The sequence below is a fragment of the Anser anser genome, assembly GCF_964211835.1.
Source record: "Anser anser genome assembly, chromosome: 3".
NCBI lineage: Eukaryota > Metazoa > Chordata > Aves > Anseriformes > Anatidae > Anser > Anser anser.
The window spans coordinates 54,172,893-54,190,031 of record NC_139722.1 but is presented as its reverse complement, the minus strand read 5'-3'; the positions used below and the strand labels follow the sequence as shown (position 1 = coordinate 54,190,031).

The 17,139-nt window shown below is 40.9% G+C and overlaps 1 protein-coding gene across 2 annotated transcripts in view; it reads left to right on the top strand.

The window, feature by feature from the left end:
• CEP85L (centrosomal protein 85L) overlaps positions 1 to 16,776 on the top strand; it is a 149,479-nt gene extending 132,703 nt beyond the window's left edge. For both annotated transcript variants that reach the window (XM_083828751.1, XM_083828750.1), the window contains exons 7-13: positions 2,886 to 3,038; positions 3,316 to 3,470; positions 5,054 to 5,171; positions 5,485 to 5,535; positions 10,619 to 10,726; positions 11,108 to 11,321; positions 12,217 to 16,776. In XM_083828751.1, the coding sequence (XP_083684877.1) occupies positions 2,886 to 3,038; positions 3,316 to 3,470; positions 5,054 to 5,171; positions 5,485 to 5,535; positions 10,619 to 10,726; positions 11,108 to 11,321; positions 12,217 to 12,380 (963 nt within the window). In that variant the 3' untranslated portion in view covers positions 12,381 to 16,776. The remainder of the gene's footprint in view (positions 1 to 2,885; positions 3,039 to 3,315; positions 3,471 to 5,053; positions 5,172 to 5,484; positions 5,536 to 10,618; positions 10,727 to 11,107; positions 11,322 to 12,216) is intronic.
• Positions 16,777 to 17,139: the final 363 nt, after the last annotated feature.

Genomic DNA, 17,139 nt, shown 5'->3' with positions numbered 1-17,139 from the left:
AATGCTTGCCTCATCAGAGAGGATAAGGTTTTTCAGTCCAAATCCAGATATGGCCAGGGAGCAGGGAAATGCTAGAAAGCTGAAGTGAATTAAAGGTGAGATGAGCTTTTCTTTTAAGTGCAAGCCTGAAGAAACACATAGTTTAGGTTAAGGTTGCTGGCACATGTATCTAATTCTCTGTCTGACTCAGTGTTGCAAATAATATTATCTTTTCCTCTATTGGCATTCTAAATGTACAGCATTTAAATACAGTATGTAGGTAGTACGGGACAACAAGGGACAAGCCGTGACTGTTCCGGTGCAGGTGGGAGGAAAGAAAATAAAAGGAACACTCCCGTTTCCTTGGCCATCAGTCATTAGTGGTGAGAGGTCTAGGAAGGTCTCCCTCATCACAAAAACAGGATGTGTTGGAACTGGAGAAGGTTCAGAGAAGGGCAACAAGGTAGATATCCATCAGAAGATCACAGAAATCATAACTGCCTCAGGAGGGCCACTAAGCTGAAAGCAACTGGGGGCTGGAGAATGTGTTTTCCTTGTTGTTTTCGCTGCAGAAGACATCTGTTTATGGCCACCGTTGGAAACAAGACACTGAGCTAGAAGACCTCTTGGTGTGAAGTGCTTGTGTCACCTCTCATGTCAGGGTGGATGTACTGGATGCTTTCCTTTTGAGAAACAGCAGGGCTGGTAGAGATAAGAGGTGCCCTTTGCTCACTGCTGGCATCGTACCTGTCTGTGCTAGCTGCGGACGTACCAAGCAAAGGGAGTATTTGTACCCTGCTGTGGATGATACTGGTGCCTGAAAAGGTTTGTTTTCTCCAGGCTCCACATGTACTCGGTGTGGGACCGAGGGGACTGGAAGCACTTCACTGGGCACTGAACTTTCAGCAGCCTGAAAGCTTCTCTCTTGTGGCTGATCAGCAGCCATGGTAGCTCCTTGCAGCTTCCGAGCTGATGGGGCCTGCTCAGGTCGAGACTGCAGTGTCGTCCACAAGTGGCCTTGCACAATGCCTGGGTTCTTCCTTCTGCCAGGCATGAGCATGCCTCTTGGTATCTTCAGATTTCACAGCACTCGCTTTAGTTCTGAAGCATTTATTCTGTAAACTGGACTGCTGAGCTAGAAATTATCCAGTTCAGATACCTCTACGCTGCTGGCTCCTTCTGCTCCTTCTGTTGTGGCTAGTTGTGAAGGACTCCTCTAAGACACCGATAGCCTGTAGTAGTAGTAGTTCTGCCTAATGTTTTCTATGGCTTGCTTTCATATTTAATCGCCAGGAGATGAGAACTTTCCTATTTTCTTCCTGCTTCAACAAATCATGTGCATGAAGGAGGAAATAATAAAATACAAATTTAAAAACAAACAAAAAACAGCAAAGCTTTTATTTCTCCTCAGCAGAGTGAGCAAGAGTGAATTAAAAATGTATATATTTGTTTTCATCTCAGGAGAGAAAAGGTAGAAAGAGCCCTTGAGCTGATGCTGGGGATGTAGAGAGGGCAGGAGGACTCCTAAAGCAAGCACTGTAGCTATTAGGAGAGAGGTTGCAGGAGAGGAAATTCCCTAGGGTGTGTATGCAGGACAAGGAAACAATTTGGAAACCATGTAATCTTTGTCAGCCAAGTACCGAAGTATTTGGACTTGTCATCCTTAGTGGTACGTGAGAAACAAAGGGAGGCGATCCACTTACCGAGCAGTCAGACTGCTGGCAATTATGAAACAGTCTGTAACACTGGCTTACCTGTGGGCATTTGCATGCACACACACATGTTGGGTTTAGTTGGCTATGTGTAACCTGAAAGATCTTAAAGCAGCCTGAAAGCTTTGTTCAGTTTTGGGGTCATGATGAACATGTAAAGACTTCTGAACTTTTGGCAGTCCTCAACTTTCTGGTCTTTTCAAAAGACTCTTTTTCTGGAAAAACTTTCCAGGTACTATCAACTTAAGCTGTAGGCTGTGTCCCAGACCTCTGACATTGACACTGTCACACACTCATTTCTCAGCGAGGTGGATGTCTCAAGCACCAAAATGAAAGTACATTTTGCATTTACTGCCATGACAAGTATTTATCTCAGAGTTGGTACACATTGTTTCAGGCAGTAGAGATACTGACTGTAAAATACTCTCGTTCCTGTCATCTTTCCTCCCCTTTTTTTCACATAGGTAATAAAGCAACTAAGTACCAGGAATGCAAGCAAACATGATACAACATAAAAAACCTTTTGCAAAGGGACAGACAATGAAGATGCCTGTAGAAAAGGTGCTTTAAGAAAGCAGCTGTTCTGTTCTGATGTTGTTTGGTGTAATTGTCAGGCAGCATCAAAGTCAGGTTTTTGGCTGCGGTTCGTGTTGGGTTAAGTTCTTAGGTTTCTGTGTTTCAAGTTGTTTTCCTAGGCCAAAGGAAGAGGAAGGACTAAAATATTTCCTCATTATTTTTTGTAGTGGAACAGGCTTCTTAGCAAAATGGTTGATACCCCAAACTTATCAGTGTTCAAGAGGCATTTGGATAATGCCCTCAATAACACGCTGTAAATTTGGTTAGCCCTGAAGTGGTCAGGCAATTGGACTCATGACCTTTGCGAATCTCTTCCAACCAAACTATTCTAATATGAACATGCTCAATTATGTATTTTTTTAACCACTGAATTGTAATGTTTTCAGTTCACAAGGGAGACGGGTGCCTTCTAGGCAGAGGTGAAGCAGCTGTGGTTGGAGGTCACTTGTAGGTCTGGGACTTTGAGCTGCTGAGATTAATCATTCTTTGGTTTTGTTTTCTGCAGTAACCAACAGGTGCAGCTGAGAGTACAATTCCTGAAGAGTGACCAGCCTCTGGTCCCAAAGCAGGTTTATTTTCCATTGCAATTGTAAAACATGTACTCTTACTTTCTTCTAGCTTAAAACTAGAGACCGGTATATTAATAGCCTGAAAAAGAAATGCCAGAAAGAGTCTGAGCAAAACAAAGAAAAACAGAGACGCATTGAAACCTTAGAAAAATACCTGGCTGACCTGCCAACGCTGGATGATATAGAAGGTCAGACTAAACAGGTAAGGTGAAAGGAGCTGGCTTTACTTCTTAAAAATACACATAAGCTCCGTAATATCTGTTGTGAAAGGTTTTACTGTTTCACTGTACATTTTTTCCCCATCTGCTTAGAAAGAAGTATTTCGGTGTTTAGGAACCACTGCAGCTACTAGGGCTTCCCATAGTTAGATCTAAGTGCAGTGGGCCTAAGAGTATACAGGAGGTAACCACAAGGCTGTGGCCTGCTGCAAGCCCTTCTGCTAATGTGGCACCATATCTAACTGATGTAATCTGTGTTAGCTGCAAATTCTAGAGGAGAAGAACAAGCAGCTTCAAGAGACTATGACTGAGTTGGAAAACAAGCTTGGAGAGGCTCGATCTCAGTGCAGAGAGAGAGAATTGCAGCTGGTGTGTCAGAAGAAGAAAGAAAAAGAGCTGGTCACAACAGTGCAGAGGTATGAGCAGCTGCCCGAACTGTGCCCTGAAATGGGTGTGCCTTCCCAGCTAATGTCAGGACGTGATGTTTTTTGCTCTTACAATCTAGTACAGTGCTAATGACCTCTTAGGGCGTAAATATATTACTGTGCAGAATGACAGAGTAATGCAATAGAAAATCCAACAGAACTGGATTTGTATCAAGTCACAAGGAGAAGAGTCTGTCTAGAAATCCTTCACTATCATTTCTAAAAGATGTTCGACAGTACCTCAATGGCAGCAGAGTGCTGCCAGGCCGGGGACAGAGTAAACGTGTGCAGCAAAGGAGCTCTGCATAGAAGCTGTCAGCACTCCTGCTCGATAACTAATCCTGTCACGAGCTGTGGAAAAGCTCCCTGCATATTGGCTGAAGGGTATATCAGGGAAGGGTCACAGATTAAATAAGCTGTTTCTTACCTTTTCGTTGAGGCTGGGGGATATTCACAGGGATATTTAGCTGTAGCTCATCTGCTGTCATTGAACTTGCATGACCGTAAGAAAACAGCAGTGGGACAGATAGCTGTGAGAAGATTCCAGATGAGACATTGGGATATTGATCAGGGGAGATAATTAAATCCTTATTTAATAATAAACAAACAAAAAGGGGCAGGGAGAATCACTTTTAATAATTTATGGGGATGTCACTGCAGTTCAGTGTCCCGCCATTGCATAAACGTGCATGCCATAGCAGTCTGAAAGTGTTTCCATGATGAAAGGCAAGCTGGTTGGGACACCTTGCCAGCCAAATTGTTGACACATTGTTTCCATCTTACCAGTGAAAAGCCTTTTTTCTTCGTGCCCTCATAATCTAGAGGGGGATCATTTTGTCTTTTCTGAAAGCCTACACATAGCTGAAGTGGCCCTGGTTTCTAAATTAGACAGCAAGATTAACGCTAATAAAATGTATTTTCTTTCTGAGCGAAGGTGAGCAGGCAAAAGCTCGAGCTACACCTAGGAGCTTGAGCTGAGCTGCAGAGGGCCTGACGGTCATGCCCTCGTATGGGAGCAGCTGGCAGAAGTGGCTTCATGACCTCCCTGACAAACCAGGCATGGAGGATGGGCCACCAGTACTCAGAGCAGCCTACGGTTCTGGACTCCACTTAGAGTCGTACATGCCCCATTGGGAGAGCCAAATTTTAAGGCTCTCATAATTTGGAGAAGCTCGAAAACTGCTCTGACAGACACTGGCGGTGGCTTTACCTCCCACAGCAGCACAGAGCAGCTGTGTACACCACAAAGGCTTTCCTTGCTCCTCTCTGCCCTCTCACTACGCCATCCTGCCGGAGCTATGCCTTTGGGAACACGCAGCTCAGAATCTGGCACATAAAGCCATTCCCACATGAGTCAGTTCTAGCCAGCGCCACAGTAATTTCAGTAGTTCAGGATTTTTATATCATTCATCCACTGTTGGTTTGCTCATTCGTTAGGCTGGATTCTGCTAGATAAGGTTTTACAGTTTTGGTTGGAAGATGGTGCAACTTTCTAATTTTTTTTTTTTGCCAGAACACACAGCCCTTTTGGTTTCTGTCAACATACTCATTTTTTCTTTCATGTTGAATGACAGCTTGCAGCAGAAAGTAGAAAAATGCCTGGAAGATGGTATTCGCCTTCCCATGTTGGACACAAAACAGCTTCAGAGTGAGAATGAATGTCTCAAAGAAAAGAATGAGAAAGCCAGTAAGGTTAGTTTGCAAATTATCTTTTTGTGTCATCTTTAACCCTGCATTCTCTATTTTTTTTCTAACTTCAGAAATCAGTATCTCACTAAAGAAGTATACATCCGTAGATAAAACAGTTTTCTCTTCAATACCTCTGTTTCTGTTTGAGGGAAGTATTTTGCATTTGTTTCCAGTTGTGTGAGAGTTAGCTATTTCTTGTCATTTATGTTTTCAAAGATTCTGTGTAAAATCTATGGCTATCACCCATAAGTTGATTTTTTAAAAAAATGAGCAGAAGAGATTCAAGCCTTTTAAATTACTCAATTTTATATTCTAGGTCATAGACAATCAACAAAAACAGATAGCTGGACTGATTTTAGACATGCAGGTAAGGAGGAGTGTATATTCTGTTATTTATTCTGTCCATTTTTAGTTCATAAATATGACATTATTAAAATTAAAATTTGTTCTTTTATCCTCCAAAATAGGAGGCAAAGACAGAAATGCCAAGGATGTAGTCTTATGGTCTGTAGTTGACCTGCATTCTCTTGCAGCCTTACAATGTATTCATTATGGAAGTTTCTATGGTTTAACACTTTGCAGATATTTGCTATAAAGTAGAGAACTGTTGCTGTATAGCATCTTTATTCCACTGGCTTAGTAGATGTCACATCAGAACTGCCTGTTGCAAGTCTTGAGGATCTGCCTTTGTAACAGTGAAGCCTTCCCTCAAACTTTGGGGTTCAGATGCTAATTCGAAGTATAAAAAGTGACATTGGTTAGGAGCTTCACTGCTGAGATCCTTAGCAAGGCAGGTGCCTTTCTAAACCATACCGCTTCACATTTCGCAGAGCTGAAGCAGGTCCCTCTTCAAATGGTTTCTAACATGTCACTCACTTAGGTATCTTAATTTTCTTGGTGGATCTTGGGCACCCAGCTTACAGCCAAGGATCTTTCAAGACAGCAGAGGTTACTAGGAGTCAGTTGCAGTACGGTGGATCAGATTAACACATCAGGCTCTTGATCCTTGAAAGGTACTTAGTGACCAGTGTTTGTTGTGGAGAAAAGGAAACATTATACAGGTTATAAGGAAGAAGGTGTGACTTGCTCTAGAAAAAAAAAAAAGGGGCAAAAAAAAATCTGTTTTCATTAAAATTTTAAGCCAAATTCAATAAATTCTAGTTTCTGTGTTCTTCTTCCAGTTTGGCATTTGTCTCCACATTTCTTCTTTCCATGCCCTGCAGCAAAAATGAAGTAACAAGATTTTCCCTTGAGGATAAAGAGGGTACTTCTGCTTTGGCTCACTGTACTTTATGCTTGGAGAACAACAAAATGGTAGTAAACAATCAGCTGAATGCCTGCTCCTTCTGAAGTGGAGCTTCTCTGTGGAGCTAGAATCCAAATAACAAAGATACAAAACTGCTTGTGTAATGCTTGGTAGGAGAGTATGTTTTCTTACTTGCACTTTGCATGCTGGAGCCAGGTTTGCTGATTTTTAGCTATTGAAAGTAAATTGTCTTCCCCTATGAAATTGCTTCCTTTTTGAACTGTGCAGTTGAAAAAGCAGGCCTGGTGCCTGTTGACAACCATATTTTTGCTTAATTAAACTGAAGTGTTTAAAACAGACTGTGAACGGAAGAGTATTCTGTTCTCCAGGACCTTCTTGTACCTTTCCCGTTTTGAGGTATTCTGTATTATGCTCAGAAAATAAGATTTGAAAGTGGTGTTAGCCCTCAAGTTACATGTAGACTACAGTAGTTTCATTGTATCCTTGATCCTCCTTGCCTTCCTCATTTGTTCCCTGGGAAACATTGAAAACTAGCTCATGAGAAATTGAAATCTCTTATCAGCAGGGAGACATCATTTATCTTCAGCTGAGATCTTACTTTACTCCCTGTCTTCTGCCTCATTGTAAGGCTATGCTTGAGAACGTGTTTCAGTTCATTGTTATTAACTTGCAATATAAAACCAAGGAAATTCTGCTTCAGACAAGAGTGTATCGAGCAGTACTAGTTTCTATTTGCTCATAATCATGACGGAGTGATTCTGTTCTTCCTTGTGTGGTTTGGCTTGGTTGATTTGTTCTCCTGAGTGTGAGGGCTTAAAACTGTTGTTGGTCTTGACAAGATGTCATGCTGAATATAAAGCGCATCTTCCAAAAGGCAAAAATTACAGATGAGAGTGGCTTTTTAAAACAACAACAACAACAAAAGCTTACTTACATGATTAATTTAGATATTGCAAAAATAGATTTTTTTTACAAAACAGATAGAAGTCAGCTTGTATGGTGCATGTGTCACTCAAAATACATCTGCCAATCCTGTCAGTCATAAGAACCCAAACTGTGGGTTTTGGGGCTGGGAATAATGCCACCAAATTGTAACTTTGGAAAGCCAAAGGGAGAAGTAAGGATGAACTACAGAGGACTCAGAGCACTATGGGCTCTAACAAACTGGTAAGCCTATGTGCTTTTTCTGAGCTTTAAGATCAGGGTAGCACTGAGTGATAGCTAATAGGAATGCCTCAGAAGTAAACACTGATTTCCACTTTTAATAGCTCCTGTTAAATGGTGCAACTGATGAGCCGAGCATATGCATGTTATATGGAATATTCTAGAAGCTGTTTTTAGAGCGGCTTGAATAGCTGTGCAACGTTAGTGACGGATGTAGCTCTGAAAATACTCTGGGGAAGGTAATATTTCTGAGCACGCCTTCCCCAGCATGTACCCACCCTAAGGAAGGCTGCATGGTCGAACCTTTCATGTCTGTCGTTGACACAGGTGTGAAACGTGTAAATGGTACTACTAATGCGCGTATCATAGCTGGCTCAGGGTGCTCCTGAACTTGCTCGTGGAATAGAAATGCATCAAAGACTATTAAATGTCAAGATACTCAGAAGCTGGGGGGGGAGGGTTACTTGGGGGGCCTGCCATTACCGTGTTGTCCTGTTCTCCTTCTTGTCCCTAAGCATCTTCTGTTCGGCTGCTGTCACAGACAGAGCTAGATGGTCCTTCAGTCTGACAGAATATGGCCATTTTTTTCAGTAGAGGGTGTTTAAAACAGATGAAAGAAGACTGTTCAAAACCACTGCAGGTTACACTCATCTTCAAGCACAGCAAAGGAAATACATCAAGCAGAGCTATTTCCTGCTCTCTCCCGGCCCAGAGTGTTTCCTTCGATGTGGAGCAGGGACCTTTTTCTTCCTCCCCTTCCTCTGCAGCATGAAGCTGCACTTTCTAGCAGAGCTTATCTTTAGGATGCACACTATTTCAGCACTTCCTTACTAGGGGCATGGTGTGGGTGAACAGAGGCACATCTAATGTGTGAAAATGCTTTAAAAACAAGTAGTCGTTTCTGGGTTCAGCCTAATGATTCTTATTACTTAGTTGAAAATAAAGTTGTTTTTTTTAGTTCACATTTAAATGTGTAAATTTTAGCACCATTGTTTTGCATTTTTGAAAAAGGTATGAGAAAGTACCGGCTTTTACTCATTGCTTGTGCAGCGTTGAGCTGAATGTGCTAGGAAACCTCGTCAGGACCGCATACCCCTCCCTGCTGGCCCTGCCATGCTCCTCACTGCTCCATGCCTCCTTGTCAGCAGCGTTCTTACAGTTGGCAGGTCAAGCAAATGGCTTCTCCTCCACTCTGTGGTATAGGGCAGGTCTACATATAGAGATGGTCTCCCATGTGTTACAATCCATGGGATCAGTTCCATGAAATTTCCATTCTGCATACCATTTAGGAGTAGTTCGTGGAAGGGTAAGTTTGGCTTTCTTCCCAAAGCTTAATCGCCTTACTGAGACCCCAAAACCAACACAGTTAGACACAAGTTGCTGTGTTCTTTTCAAGTGGGGAGCTTGATTTCTTTTCTATCTTTGAATAAAGTCACAGAGTCATAGGGCAGCAATATGAACTTATCTTTTACTGAAGAGTGACTTTGATCTTCCTGTAGCGTTTTATTTAAGCCACCACGTAGAATTCCATTTAAGAGAGTTCTCTGCTTTGGAAGATGAATCTTTAGAATTTTAACTACAGAACTTCAAGAGAAAACATTCTTCTCAGGCAGTGTCATTCTGTAAGTTGAGATCCATTGGTTCATGTAACGTTCCTTCTCCTCCTCCCATCACGGTCTCTGGTTCCACTCTGTGGAAGGTTAAAATCAAAACGGTGCCAAAGCATGCACTGTTGTCACTAGTGCTCCAGCTGTATTTTGAGCATGATGGGGTTGGATTTACATCTTATAATTGAACTTGGGCAACAGGTTTTACATATTAATGTGCTGAGCTAGGGATGGGGAAGACACTTTATATGCTCTGTGGTAGCACAGCATCAGATCTGTGAGTAATACCATCAACGACAAAAGAGGATTTTTCCTTGTGAAAGCTGAAAAGATCTCTTTGTTCTAAAGCATCAGGAGTTTATGTAATTAGCATAAATTGCTATTCAGGTAAACTGGTTGGAATATTCCCTTTTCTGAATTTTGCCAGCTGACTTTGAAAGACATACTTACAGATCTGAAAGCCAGGTAGTGGAGTGAACGTGTGTGCTTTTGACATCTAAGATAACTGTGGTCATGCTGAATTCATCAGGAAAAAAAATCTACTTTAGAAATATCTCCTGATGCATCAGTGTCAGCTCTGCAGGTGGAAACTGGGGAATTGGCAGCAGCCGATTCCTTGGGCAGGGGTTGTTGGCTTAGTGCTGCTTGTGACTCATCTGGAAATCAAACCTGGAAAGTTCCAATTCTTAAGTACAGCACCATCCTAGAAACTTTTTTCTGATATTGCTGAGAATAATAACTATTGTATCCATTAAAAGTGACACTATAAACTACAAAAAAGTTACTTTTTGCCGGCAGTTGTTGTTACTTCATCACCTAAAATTGTATTGTGCTTTTCTGATTTATCCTGTGTATGACTGATTTTAAAGAGGTCGGTACTCCGTATCAACTATCAAAGCCTTTTTTCTCAGGTATATAGCAGATTCAAGAGGTAAATCCAGTGTTCTGAAAGGTTGTAGGAACTCCTATGGTTTTCCTGGAAAATAGAGGCCAAAAAAAGCCTTAAAGTAACTTGACAAGTACACAAATGAAGTTTAGTTGTCATTAATCTGCTGCTTATTTCAAGTGAAATAATTTGGATAGAAAAAACAAGATTACATGGTTATTTTAGACTTCATGAATCCCATGTTGGAGTGATATTTTGCATACACACAGTCTTTTTGTTTATAAACAGGTACTGCTTGTCTAAAGGGTTTCACTGATATTCGGAACAACTAAGCTAATATCCAGAGAGCCTTGGGGTCCAGTTGAACATCATGAGGTGGAACCTGGTAGAAAATTAAAAAAACAAAGGTGTAGTCCAAAAGCAATGAGTAACAAACGAGGAAAATTATTGAGGACGTGCTTTTTTGTCAGTGCTAACCTGCAGTATGAAAATGTAAAATCATTACTTGTGCTTTCATTCAATTTAGTCTATGCAAGAGAAGCTTTTGCAAGAAAAGCGGACGGTTCAGAAGATGGCAAATGAGCTTGAAGAAAAAGAAAGGAATATAGAGCAGTTAAATAAAACTTTCTCTGAAGTAAGTAAAGACTCTAAAAACCCAATCCATGACTATACCCACTAAGAACAAACTTAGAAAACCATTATGATACCATGTGGTGAGGCTTTATGAGCTTAATACATACTTAGATGCTGTGCCGAAATATGATAGATGCCATCCCTACCTCAAGAAGTGAAAGTTTTAAGGGTGAAGGCCACTGAGCAATGGTAACATGAAAGAGAGAACTGTGTAGAAGCTGTCTATCTACCATTCTTTGAAGGGGTACAAAACTATTCTTCTGTGTGTGGAACTAACTGGTTTTAGTTAATATTGTTTGTGGTTTGAAACAGGAAACTTTCTGCTACTCTGCATGCTGCAGACTAATTTGCCCCTTTTTTTTCCTCTCAACTTTTCACAAAGAACCAAAGACTGATGGAAGAGAATGCCTCTCTGAAGGAGCAGATACGGCAGGTGGAGCAGTCCCGGCAGCCAGTGTCTGAGAAGATGCCTGTAGCGGACCAGTTGTTCAAGGAGATGTCCCATTGCTTGTTTGACTTGAAAGCTCTGTGCAGCATTCTCACCCAGAGAGCTCAGGGCAAGGAGCCTAACCTTTCCTTACTGCTGGGAATCAGATGTAAGTGATCTCATTCCAGTGCTAATTAGTGGTTTGGACATAGAAGAGTAACAGTCTTTGGGGGGAGGAGGTGGGTGTTTGTGCGTGTAAGTCTGAGTGCCTGGCAACTCTATCGTCTGAAATGCTAATTGCACATCCTGTCTTCTGTACCTCCTGAGCTGTTAAACCAGGAGATGGAAAGCACATCCTAAAGCCTGTCAGGCAAACCTCCAGTGTAGTGACTTTGTGCTGGGTTTTCCCTCTTAACAAGATTAATAAATTATTTTTTTTTTTGCACTTGAATATATCATACACAGTTGCTTTCTGAGTGTTATTTACAATTAGATAGACCAGTTGCTGAACTGGGCCTTCACCAAGGTAGAGATGTAGAAGTACAGCGTCCTGTACACACCACATAGATTCATCTGCACTGGAAATCTCTGAAATGCTGGGCAGTGCAGCATATACCAAGTCACCAAGTCCATGAGACCATCATCAGCCAGCAGGGTGAATAGTACAACATATCTGTAGTACCACCTTGTAATCTTACCTGGCCTCCTTTCCCAAGCCCTCCTACCCCGTTTTTCGGAGTGTCTAGGAACTTCCGAAGTCTCTAGAAGATGGTTTTCTTTCCATTTATTTATTTATTTATTTATTTATTGCAGTTTTTGAGAGCCATTAGACTTTACCAAGCCTAGATCTTGGTGCAGTCAGAAAAGCATGTCTTTGCAGGGGTGGGCTCTCAACTGTCTTCAAGTTCACATGCTACCTCATTTTGTTGCCTTACATCATAGTGAAGCATGATTTGTCTTGAGTTAATTAAAGTGACTTCCCCTTTATTTCAAGAGGGGCTGACCAGTTTAAGTATTCAGAGCACAGTTGTAAGAGCTTTAACCTTGGGTTTTGCTTTTCACAGCACTGAGCTGTTCAGCTGAAGAGAACGAAAATTACCACAGCACAGAGACTCTTTCGAAGAAGCTCTCGGATGTTTGTCAGTTACGAAAGGATATCGATGAATTAAGAACTATAATGTCAGACCGTTATGCTCAGGACATGGGGGACAATTGTATTACTCAATGACAACATTTCATCTGGTAGCAAATGACTTATTAAATGCTGCTGTGTCACAGGTCTTTGCATTTCTATTAAGGAGCCATATTGGAAGATTGCAAATAGCGCTGCACATGCATCTCTGTGAGGATCGTGCGTATTTAATCTTGGGAGTCGGGTGAGGAGGGGAGAGTCATGGTTGAAGTAGAGTGGTACAAACTACAAGAAATCTTTTCTCCAGACTACTGAATGTAGGAACAAGCTGTGAAGAATGTTTCAGTTGGACTCTGTTTCTTCCATTAGGACTCATTGCTTCAACTAGTTTCTGGAATCAGAGCATCAGAACAGCCATACTGCTGCTGCTCTCAGTCCTTCCGTCCTTCAAGGGTTTGAATGGTATTGCCTGTATTCTGAAATCAGTGCAGACGGCCAAGGGACACCTGTAGCTGTATGTGGTGAAAGACAGGGGTTCTGCAACTGCAGGAATTGCAATCAGAACAGTCTTAGAATGCTACAAGCATTAGCCGCTCTTCAAGTTGCCTAAAGAATTTGATACAGGAAATACATTGGTTTTAGTAATGTATGTCTGGCTTGTTTTCCAAATGGTGGAAGAAAATCAAGTTTCAACTTCTCTATGCACCTGAAGTCCATAAAATTTACCACTATCAAATTGTTTTAAGCACTGTCACGTTACTTTGAGAAGTTTCAATGACATGAAGTCTGTAACAAACCCAAGAAGCTGGGAGGCAGGAAACTGCAGTATATAGTATGTGGCTGTCTGAAAAAAAAGAATAGACTGTATTGTGTTCATACCACACTTACCTTTTCATTCTGTCATCTCCATTTTAAAATGTGGCTGGTCTGTATCTGTGTCCCTAAAGACCTCTGACAAGGTTGTGAACAACTTCAACCATTTTCTGCTGCAGCTACAAAATGAGTGTTTGGCACTTGTCAAAGTCAGGGCTCAAAACAGAGTATTTCCCTTTACCAGTATTAAATTCTGTGTTATCTGAGGGCTGCAAAATTTTCCACGTTGTTTGGTAATTCTTGGTTTCTCCCTTTCCGTAGGAAGAGATTACACTGTAAAAAGAAAAAAAAAAAAAAAAGATCATGTTGCATAGTTTATTCAGTGAGTGTCACTTGGCAGTGCTATTTCACTGCTGTGGTGGGACAGATGAAATATTAACACTTCCAATTTCCTGGAACATTACTGAAATACAGCTGAACAGTTGTGCATGATGTAAAATACTATTCAGCTGAAGGAAGCAAAAACTCAAGAACTCATAAGGAGCAAAACCACTCTCAAATCACATTATTTAAAAAATAGATGAGCATCAGTCATAGTTGTGATATTAAAAGAAAGTTTCAAGTGACTGCGGCACAGGTCACGGTGTGCTGACCTGTAGTGTGGATAACAGCAGAAATCGCTTAGAAAACATAGAGGTTAGAGCAAAGCAAATTCTAGGGTAATGTTTTTATAGCAAAAGGGTCAATATCTTCAGTTTTCTGATGGTATCTATGTTAATAGAAAAAAACGGTTATAGCAACATAGACGGCAGTTAACTAAGTTTAACTTGGTGATGTTTTGCTTTCTGTTCATTGTTACACAGTTAATGTTTTTATAATTTAGTGATTTCCTTTTTTTTTTAACTATATGGAGTTATTTATTTGATGTTTTTGTCTCTATCATGAACTTACCGTGAACTAATCTGTGAAAAATAGCGTTCAATTTGTATTATTGCTATGTGGCATTTTCAGATAGATTGCTCTGACTGGTCCAGCTCCTGTCAGCACTGAAACGTTGTCTAGATGAAATCTCCAGTGAAATTGCATAGTGTCTTTTACTGTCAGGTAAGAAAAAAGAAAGGAGGCAATTTTATTTTGTATTTCTATACGCTGCTCTTTCCATAGTTTTGAAGGTGTACTTTTATAGTAGTGCAAAACTGAAAACAAGGAGCTCTGCACAAATAGGCTTGCCCAGTTACCTGTGCCTCTGACAGTATGGGCTTCTGTGACAAGGGCCTCGGCTTAATTCCTTTCACATAGTTCATTGGTTTGGGCCCTGCAGTGAAGGAGTAGTCCCCAGTCTATGGCTGCTCTCTGGTATCAGAAATTCAGTAACAGGATTTCAGATAATAAACTAGAAGTATCAGGGAGAGACTAAATACCTAAGTAGCACGTTATTATTTCCTTAGATGGAAATGCACCTGCAAAAATTACCACGCAATGCATTTTTCTGAATTTTGTGGAAATAAGAAACAAGTTCAGTAGGGCAATTAGAAACAGGAGGTTTTTTTTGAGTCACTGTGTCCTATTAAGCTGGTCACTTGACTGGTGTGGCTCCACTGTCCCCGCTGTTAAATGGTGTTACTGTACAGCAGATTCGAGATCAGTAAGTTAATATTTTCAAAGCACTTCACTTCAGGAGCTTTTCTGCTCGGTAAGTATTAGTTGCAAGTCCCTCAGGAAGGAGGTCCCATTTTATTTGTAATACTTGGGTTGCAATGCTGTAATCTTGCATTTTAATATGTTTTTAGGGAAGCTGTAATATTTATGTTAACTTTAAAGCACTTGATATAAAACAAACAAACAACAACAACATCACAACTGAGTTTACCTGTCTCAGTCAGATTAAAGTAGGGAGGTAAATGATGGATGTTTGAGCCAAAGATACAGGCTACCGACTGAGTATCTAGAGTGATACAGTATTTTGCTTTGATTTCTTAAAATTTGGCCTGTTGTAGTAGTAGCAATTACTATATATGCATCAGTTTACAGATGCCTCTAAATGGAATAAGCTTTGTCTAAGATATGCATGACAGTTTAATTGGTTAAAATGTAGTGTGTGTGGTCTCATTCAGCATATTTAATACGCAGTTGATTAATGAATGTTAACGTTGGAATCGCTTAGATTTAGTCATGACAACTTTTTGCTGTAGCTGGTAGACAATCTCAAGGGCTGAAAAACAACTGCTAATGAATGAATACTGTACCGGTCTGTCTGTTAGCAAATTTGTACAGTGGCTTTTTTGTATAGTTTCAGATGGAATTTATACAGTCCTTTTAGAAGATATTTACAGTAACTACTGTATTCAAGAATGTATTTTGAAAAAGACTTGGAAAGTCTTGGGAGAAGCTATAGATGATGCTATGTATTTACTATATAGAAGTAATGCAGCTCGATTGTGTACACGTGATTTAGGTTCCTAGCCTCAGCTGTGTAGCTTTATAGTGCGATAGTTCTGTGAAGTTGCTGAGATTGCTGTCACCACCCACTCAGACTTCGACATTTGAGACTGCCAGTGGCTCTGAAATAATGGCAAGAGCTGAAGTTTTGTCCTTTTCACTTCAAAAGGGTTCTTCCCTTCCTTTGCCCTCACTACCTGCCTGTTGTTGCAGATATTTTTCTTGCAGGGTAAGAGCACAAGGAAGGAAAGAAAGAAAAACCCTTCCTCCACAACCTGTTGCCCTAGCGCTGATAGCAGTGGCACGCTGCAGTCTGTCAGCACGGGCTGGGTTTTTGTCCCTGTTGCTGCTGGTTACACAGGTGGGGTTGCAGGTGGAGTTGGGCTCTTCCCGCTGGTGTAACGAGTCCTGTCAGGAGTGGGGAAAGATCTTCAGAATTAATCTGCGTTCATAGGCTGCAAACAAGTCAGTGGTTAGTACCGAAAGGGATGATTTTATTCCAGTAGCTCATTAGCAATATTAAATCCACAGCTGCATACCTTTGTGCCTTTTTTGCCTGATGTAAGTGTATATTCCCTTTGAACTTCACGTAACTCGTTAGAATGCTGATGACTGCACCTTGTTTTCCTCTTACCTGCCTATATTTTGGTTCTAGACTTTTGTAGTAAGAATTCTTGCGTAATATCTAGAAGCGTAAGTACTCGAAATAGGTACTCGGTGTACACTTTGAGTGTGAGGCTGGTTGTAGTATGCAGCTTTCTTGAATATGAAGCGTGAGCAGGAAACTCAAACCATAATGTGTTTATTTTGTATATATTAATTACAGCCTATCATTAGTTCAATGGGGAGGAGTGTCTGGAGCTATCTTTTAAAAGCACAGCTGACATATGTACTGGATCAGTCTCTGCAGACTGGTAGTCTTGTAAATTGGGTTCAATTTTTGAACCGCTCAGAATACCTCATATGTAAATAGAGTTGTCATGACTTAATCCAAATGTGTTCATTGTAAAAAGTAAAGGAGCCACTGGCTGGCTCAGCTTTAGGCTTGTTGTTCTTGCCTCTTTTTGTAATTTTTTTTAAAGTAGGGTTTACAGCTAGAATTTTGAATGCCAAAGTTCTATTTATTAAATAATAATAAAAGTTTTCATTGTTAATGACTGGTATTTTTCCACTGGAATTTGTTTGTTGATGTTTGGGATTTGTATCCACAGAGCAAAAATAAATTTTGTTACAAAATTGATTTCTTCATTGCTGTCATTTGTCCAATATGTGGCATAAAGTGGAAGGGACCAAAGCTGGACTGATGGCCAGAGGCAAGGAACGAATCGTTCAGGATCTTCCCAACACCCACCCAGCGTTCCTCCAGTGATCTGTTTTTCTGCCTCATTATCAGCTGGCCAGGCTCTCTTCCTGGCATTAGTTCTTGTTTTAAAACCAGGGCATTGGCAGCAAAAATACTCCTTCATTGTGTAGTGAAAGGATTTTAGAGCAGAGTTGCTTGTGAAGTCCCTGCTGCTTTTCTAGGAATTGCTGCCGCTGTTCTGTTTCAGATCTAACTGGAGAGGCTATAGGCAGGACTTTATAAAAGACTAAGTCAGCACAA